The 8,374-nt window shown below is 43.4% G+C and overlaps 1 protein-coding gene across 2 annotated transcripts; it reads right to left on the minus strand.

Annotated features, from left to right (window-relative positions):
• Window positions 1-872: 872 nt before the first annotated feature.
• GINS3 (GINS complex subunit 3) lies at window positions 873-8,103 on the minus strand. Of its 2 annotated transcripts, none has more exons than XM_045533596.1 (3): window positions 7,734-8,103; window positions 4,051-4,284; window positions 873-2,531 (listed from the first exon to the last, which is right to left on the minus strand). In XM_045533596.1, the coding sequence occupies exons 1-3, from the start codon at window positions 7,917-7,919 to the stop codon at window positions 2,301-2,303; spliced, it is 651 nt and encodes a 216-aa protein (XP_045389552.1). In that variant the 5' UTR covers window positions 7,920-8,103; the 3' UTR covers window positions 873-2,300. The 2 variants fall into 2 exon arrangements, with proteins under 2 accessions (XP_045389552.1, XP_045389553.1); XM_045533597.1 differs by having other exon boundaries at window positions 7,821-8,050.
• Window positions 8,104-8,374: the final 271 nt, after the last annotated feature.

Consider the following 8,374-nt stretch of genomic DNA (forward strand, 5'->3'; position numbering starts at 1 on the left):
GCAGCCCAGATTGTCCCTGGGAAAACCCTGAGTACAGTGAGGTCTTTTGTCTATAATTAAGGCCACAATTATGTGGGAACAGAGCCCTTAAGGGGACAGGGCACACATTTACTCCCTGGATTTGGAAAGCAATTTGGTATTTGAGTCAATTTGTTGGGTCTTTTGAAAAATTCGCCCCTTTGAAGGGACCAAATAGCAATCCAAAAGACTGACTGAGGGCTGGAAGTGAGAGGGTAGTCTGACAGGCTTGAAGGCAGAGCTGTAATTGACGATGGGTTCAAAAGCTGTGTAATATAAGCTGTTCACAACTTAAAGCAGGGAATAAATTCTGTACATGCATACCCACATATTCCTGACATGTGGCCCCTGAGTAATTTTTTTTTTTTAAGAGACAGGGAGGGTCTCGCTCTGTCACCCATGCTGGAGTGCAGTGGTACAATCACAGCCTACTGCAGCGTCCGATTTCTGGGTGATCCTCCCATCTCAACTTCTTGAGTAGCTAGAACAAGTGCATGCACCATGCCTGGCTAATGTTTTTAAATTGTTTTGTGGTAGAGATGGGGTCTTGCTATGTTGTCCATGCTGGGCCCAAACTCCTGCCCTCAAGCAATCCTCTCACCTTGGCCTTCCAAAGTGCTCAGATTATAGGCATGAGCCACCCTTTAGTGAGCGAAGAAAAATGGTAGCAGTCTTAGAATTAGCTTTCAATACAAAGTGAACATAATGATGCCAAAAGTTAAATAACACGCTTTTCTCACTCTGTGAATGATTTCTGGGGCCCTGACTATATATAAATTCTGTAGAAGTAATAGACATCTCATCTTCCCAGGACACGGCACATTCCTATGGAGAATGAACCTCATATTTATGTGTATCGTACAAGCAAAAGAGCAGTTGCTAAAACATGGATTTATTTGGGCATTCTTGTCAAATACGATCAAAGGCAAAATTCTCTGATAGCTTTGCTGATCATCTGTAGCACCAGAGTTACAGAAATAGTACCTGTACATACTGTATTCATGTACAAATTTATTTAGCACTAAAATCAAATTATAAAAACATCAATTCCATCTTAAAACAGGCATTTTAAAAGCATTTCTGTCATTCTAAGTTTATATCAAGACATCTGCACAGTCTGGGACCCAAATCCCTCTAATTCCCAACGACAAAGACAACTTTTGCTAGTTGTGGGGTGAGGGAGAGGGAGCAGGGGTGCTCTGCTAACAGTCCAGGGGGCCCAGGGAATGCCGCGTCTTACTCAGCCTGAGGCTGCCTCCTTGATCTCCAGGGCAGGAGTTCTGCGCTTAAATGGGTTTCCAGTAAATGTCCAGGGATCCTCTATGCAATAATGTTGCAAAATTTACTGAAGAGAAAAAAAACACAATTGAGGCTTCTTGCCCACTTAGATTCACCATGTTGAGTTTCTCAAATAGGACTCTGCACAGCTGACAACCCTCAAGTCCTGATTTCCAGATGTAATAAAGGCTGGTTAACATCCTTTAATAACTACTTTGCAATTCCCAGTGACTCCCTGACAGCTTTTCTAGGCAGGGAATAGAATAAGCATGCGGGTGCTCTGCAGATCTCACAGACAAAGCAAGCTCAGTTTAACCATGTTTCTTCTAGGTTGACTGCAGAGTTATGTGACTTCCAGTTCACAAAGCCCTGACGACAGAGCATGAAAGTAACATCTTTTCTTTAGTCACAGCCATGCCATTCACCGGCCTTTCTCTTTTCCTCCCTTATTCTTGGTGACTGTTTTTGGAAATTGGGGTAAGTCCCTGCAGGTGGGTGGCAGGAGATATCACGTCAGGACAGCATCATGGGAGTGCTGTCCTTCCTATAACCATGAGGAAGATGAGGCAGATAAGATCAAGAGAACATTTTGTGAACAGGCCAAGATAGCCCAATTTGTACCTGTCCTTTGCAGCCGGTGAAACTGGACATCTGAGGCTGTCCAAACTCGCAGACACAAGGAATCCCAGTTGCAGTGCTACTGCGATGTATACGTCCATGATTCTTATTTAGGAATGACTTTGATTTCTCCTCAGCTGTGGGTTCTGGCATTAAAAGCCCTGGGCTGAGGGTCGCCAGGGAGGGATAGTCCTAGAAAACTTACAGGGCCAGGGACATCCTGTGGCATGTCCGTTCCCAACCAGATGGTCCCACTCCTGAGACTGCTACAGGAAATAAGCCATGAAATAGGACACGATTCTGGTCCTGTATAAGGTCAACCAGCTCTCACCAAGGACACACAGAGGGATAAGTCTACAAGGAACAACTCCGTGTTTTTCTGGCCTTTAGTCTTCCATGTCCGTGAACTTTCTCTTCTTGTAATTCTGAACGAGGTTGGAAGCTGTGATCTGAGAGGCCTGCCCTTTCTCCCAGCACTGAAAGTCATTCAGCCCTTTCTGCCCGGTTTGAAACAAGCCCCTCTCCATCTCGTCTAGCCTGGCTACCAGTGCAGAAGTGTCTTCGTTGTAAGCATTCTGGGAGGAGTCCATGATGCGGCGAAAACGGCCAATAAATGTCTGAACGAGAAGGGAGTCAGAGAAGTCAGGATTGATCTTACACCCCTTAAAGCCAGATCCATTTTTGTCTTAGAACTTTAAATAGTATGAAAAGAAAGAATTAGGTCGCAGGACTCAGCCAGGAGGTCTGAGTCCTCTCTACCACTAAAGCAAGTTATTGCACACTGCCAAACCTCCATTTCCCTGTCTGCAAAATATTGTTATGAAAACCAATGAAGTAATACATGTCAAGCACCTAACAAATGCCTGGCACATAGTAAGGTCCTCAAAAAGCATTATCTATTATCGTTATTCGTAACAAAGGCCATAATAATGTACTGTAGTCACATGCAGACAGTTTTCAACCAGGGAAGACTCCGGATTTAACTGGATGCAGTTTGTATGCGTTTCGGTCTGAAAGCAGGATGGAGACACATATTATCTGGGGGTACCCTTTTACCACCAGGCTCTGAGCATAAACCATAAGGCTCTGCTCCAGTTTCTTCAAATGCCTAAGGGCAAAATCACCTGATCTATAAGGAACTCTAGTTTAAAGCATTTTGAAGCAGTGATGGAAAAAGAAAACATAGCACTCACTAAAAGGGGTAGGATTCCAATTTAGGAACAGGTTTCTGCTCAAAGAATTTCCTAAACTTGAACCATCTATCACCTATGCATTGATTTATTCTATTGAATGGAAAGCAACGATGTTTTCCCTTACTGTCTACATTAAAAACAGCAGTAGCACGTGGCAGGCCAAACAACCCTTAAGCCTGATAAAAGATGTCAACATAGCCCGGGAGCAAACGTGTTTTGAACCAACTGTTCTTATAAAGCTAGAAATGAGGAATAAAGCCTTTTGGAGATTTATGTCCTAAGAGGCAAAAAAGATGTTTTTTTCCTAATATTAACAGAATAAAAAATAATTATGAAAAATTAAAATAAGGGTATACTGTACAGGATGGTAACAGATGAATACAATTGTTCTGTTCCATGCAAAATAGTAACAATAATAGTTACCGTTTATGACATGGCACTACATAATTTTACAACTCTGTAATTTTGGCACTATTATCATCTCCATCTTACAGGTGAAGGACCGATGCCTTGAGAGGTCAAGTAGCTCGAGCAAGTCACATGTTAGTCCACGGCACAGCCAGGTCTTAACCCCAGAGCAAAGGAAGGGAACAAATGACCCCATAACTCATGTATTTCCAACGGGAACCCCCAGATCAGGCCTGCGACGGGGCTGGGGCTGTGTGTCTAACTCCCTGTCACCTGTAATCCACCATCACCCTTTTTTCATTCCCTGGACTTCCTGCTGGTCCCAACTCTTAGCGAGCAAATATGAGGAACAGCAGACAAGTCATATTTTTAAAAATATATAAACAGCTTACACGGTGTAATTGTAGGCTGACCTGGAATGATAACAAACTAAGTTTACAAGTCATATAGTGTCCTGGGTAAAAGACATCTGGTGGCTGCCATGCTGGCTCCTGAGTCACTTGCAGCACCATAGGTTTTCACATCAATTACTTGCCTGTAGCAGAGACTGGGAAATATCTGCATTCTCAGGACTGTCAAAACGCAGGAGTTGGGAGCCAAACCCGTAGAAATGTGGCCCCATTTTGTGGAGGTCCACCACATTGGCATCTGCACTGAACACGGTCCTCCAACCCTCTTGGTAGATCTTGGGAAGTTCCACGGAAAGGATCCGACGCTTATTGTCAAAAAGTCCTTTTGCCAGCCACAAGGGGAGTTCAATCTTGGAGCCCTGCATCAGACAAGAATATAGATCACAATTGGCTTTTGATCGGTATCTGGGAACTTGGATTTCAGAAGGGTTTCCACCAGTCCCAGAGCTGATGAGAGTGTCTCACTGTGCCTAAACTGTTTGTACAAACAATGTGGTTCATGTTGAACACCTGCTTTCCTTCTGGGAGTCGGAATTTTGGTACATGCTAGGCAGACAGTGCCTACGTGACCAGCCCCCCAAAAAACTCTGGGCACTGAGTCTTTAACAAGCTTCTCTGGGAGAGAATATTTCACACATGTTGTCAGAGTTCATAATTGGAGAATTTAAGTGCATCCTGTGTAACTGCCCTGGGAGAGAACTCTCGGAAGCTTGTGTCTGGGTCTCCTCTAGGCTTCACCCCATGCATCCTTTCCCTTTGCTGATGTTGCTTTGTATCTTTTGATGCAATAAATCCTAACCATGAATATGACCATATGCTGAGTCTTGTGAATCTTCTTAGTGAAAGATCAAACCTGGGTTGGTCTTGGGGACCCCTAGCATAGACAGAAATCGAGAATTTATTACCAGAAGTCAAGAGTAAGGGAATCCTGAAGAAAGAATAAAAACGACTCCAGAAAATACTATGGAAATACCGGAAGAAAAAAAAGAGTAATGAAAAGAATAAATAAGTGGGCATATGATAATAATAATAATGTTTTATAAGGTTTAAAGTGAGTCAAGTTAGAGTACCTGACAATAACACAAAACGAGGAAGAAAATGGGGTTTTTGTGTTCTAAGATCCTAGTAATGTCTGTGTTGAAAGTAGTAATTGTATAACATTCTTGTTAGTCAGAAATGATTGTGTAATATTATATTTAAGGTAGCCATTAAAATAATAGAATATCTAACTAAACTAATAAAAAGGTAAATGGATAATAAAATAAGCTTGGTTAATCCAAAAGAAGTCAAGAAAGGAAAGAAAAAGGAAACTAAATCAGAGAAGGCACAAAGAAAAAAGTAGGAAGGCAAAATTAAATACAAACATATCAATAATTAAATTAAATGTAAGTGGATTAAATATACCAATTAAAAATTGTCAAACTGAATAAAAAACAAGACTCAACTATATGCTGCTTAAATATAAAGGCACAGAAAGGTTGAAAATAGAAGGATGGAAAAAATGTCACACAAACAATAATCAAAACAAGGAAGCATTACTAGAGATAAAGAGGAACATTTCACAATGATAAAAGTGTCATTGTATCTACCAGAAAAATAAAAATATCTGTCTACATTAACAGAGAAAAAGGAGAAATAGATAAGTCCATAATCATAGTGAGACTTTAACATGTTTCTTTAGATAAATAAAAAGCAGCAAACAAAAAATCAGGTAGAGAAGATCCCAGTAAAAAAAATAATAAACTTGACCTAGTTTACATACACAGATTATTTATTGTACACCATGACTTCATAATAGACATCTTTTCAAGTGCATATAGAATGGCTAAATTGAACATACGCTGTGGCATAAAGCAGGTCTTAACAACTTTCAAAAGACTGAAATCGTTCAAACTATGTTCTCTGGCCAGAGTGGTATTAAGCTAGAAACCAAAAACAAAAGGATAAATAACCAAATCCTAAAATGTCTGGAAGTAAGCACTAGCCTTCTAAATAACTCATGGGTCAAATAAGAAATCACACTGGAAATTAGAAAATATTTTTAATTCATTGATAATGAAAATACAACAAATCAAAACTTATAAAATACATTTAAAGTTGTGCTTAGAGGAAATGTACAGCTAAAAATGTATAAAGGAAGATTGAAAAAAAATCAATGACCTAAGTATCCATCTTAAAATGTGAGGGGGAGGGAGAAAAACAGAAATTTAATTCCAAATAAAGTAGAAGGAAAGAATGAACTAAGAACTTAATGACCTAGAAAACAAAGGCACAAAAGAGAAAACTGACAGAACCCTAAGTTAGTTCTTTCAAAAGTCTAACAAAATTGATAGACTCCTGGCAAGGCTAATCAAGAAATAGAGAGTACAATTTATCAATACCAAGAATAAAAAGGACACTACTATAATCCTACTGACACTAAAAAAGATAGTAAAAGGACATTTCGAACATTGTACCAAAAAGTTGAAAATTTAGATGAAATGGTCAGATTTCTAGTTGAAACAGAAAATCTTAATAGTCGTATATCTATAAATGAAATTAAATGTCATGCAAAGCTTCCTACTTAAATCTCTCATGCAAAAGAATTCCAAATAATTAATATGGACACTCTGCCCTCAAAGAAGGGGAGCATGACTCCCTACTCCTTCAGGGCGGCTGTGCACAATGACTTCTTTCCAAAGAAGGAAAAGGTGGAGAAACCTGACAAACACCTCAGTCAGGTGAACAAGGTTCATATGAACAGTAATAAATCATGCTGACAGCAGGCACCCTTGAAATGATGTGATGAAAACGGTACTTGGCCTCTATCGTCTTCCTCCCCAGAACCCATAACCATAGTCTAATGATGAGAAAAACATCAAACAAATCCCAATTGGGGAATGTTTTACAAAATACCTAACCAGTGCCCCGCGAAATTGTCAAGGTCATTAAAAACAAGCGACGTCTTGTTGTCTCAGCCAAGAGGAGTCTAAGGAGACATGACTACTAAGTGCAATGTGGTATCCTTGACGGGATCCCGGAACAGAAACAAGGACATCGCTGAAAAAGGACACAAGTCCTGTGCAGTTGGAAGGGGAAATGGGGGAGGCAAGGCTGAATTTTTTTGTGATCAATCTTTTGGTACTATTTGACTTTTAAAACTTTGTGTATGTATGACTTCGATAAAAATTAACTCGAAACAGACCAAACAAAAACACCCTTCTGAACAAAACTTAGGAGAAGCAGGAAATCAGAATTAACCATTATAAGTCACGTTCCTGGGACACACTGGTATTTAAAGCCACAGGGCCCTGGGCTCGACTCCCAGCTCGTCAATCTTAGCGAGGCCCTGGCCACGTTACCAGCCTTTCTGGGCTTCAGCTTCCTCGTAGGTAACAACACCTGACCAGAGGGTTGTTGAAGGATTACAGAGGTGACAGACGGAAACGCTTTCTGCCCCCCTCGCCCACGCTGGCACTAAGCAAGCCCTCGGTAAATGGGTGCTGATCCCTCGCTCACGAGGCGGGAATGCACCTAACATTTCGGGGTTCCTACACTCATCCCATGCTCTTACAGCCCAAAGAGGTTTTAGGGCAAACGCGATCGGAACCCTGATCCCCAGCGGGAGGCGATCCTTAAGCATTCACCACAGTGATGAATCTGGACGGCCAAACATGACATCCTTGTTGGAGAGCGCCTGACCACAATGTGGCCGGCGCCCGCGACTACAGGCCCCGGCGGCCCGCGCGCCCCGACGCGGCGACCCCGGGCCTCGGGCCGCGCCCGCAGCGCCAGTGCGTCCGGCGGGAACCCGCGCCCGAACGCTCACCGGGGGGACCGCGTCGCCAGGGCCGGCGCCCGCGCTCCGCTCCGGGAAGAAGGCGCCCAGGCGGGGCATGGCGGCCTCCGTGCGCACCGGCAGCTTCTCGTGAGACATCAGGATGTCGTCCAACGACAGAAAGTTCTCCTCGGGCCCCAGCGCGCCCGACTCCACCCGGCAATACGCCTCGCACATGGCGGCCACTTGAACGTCCCTTCTGCCGTTCGCGTGATTCGGGGGGACCTCGGGGAGTCAGGCTGTAAAAGAGACGGAGGAGGAGGCCGGGCAGCACAGAGTGGGAAACTCGTTTCCCGCGCTCGGGGACGGGCCAGACAGGAGCAGTCGATCCAGGCGGGCCCGCCCAGGCAGAAGCAATCGACAGAGTCTGCGGCCTCGGAGCCAAGGGACCCAGAGGCTGGGCACAGCAGGTGGGTGGGCCGGAAGTGCTCTTCCCTCCGCGTGCGGCCCAGTGTGCGCTCGGTACAGAGAACCTGGATGGCCCGTTGGAGCTGCGGGATGCAATTGCACTAGCTTGCGGTCTTTGAACTGTTCATATGAAATTAAAAACACGTTTGGGGGCTTAAAATAAAGACATCACGTGCCTCCACTGTATGCTTAAGTCTGGCCTTTCCTACAGTTTTTTTCACCGT

Source organism: Lemur catta, chromosome 20 (assembly GCF_020740605.2).
Source record: "Lemur catta isolate mLemCat1 chromosome 20, mLemCat1.pri, whole genome shotgun sequence".
In the NCBI taxonomy this organism is placed as follows: Eukaryota; Metazoa; Chordata; class Mammalia; order Primates; family Lemuridae; genus Lemur; species Lemur catta.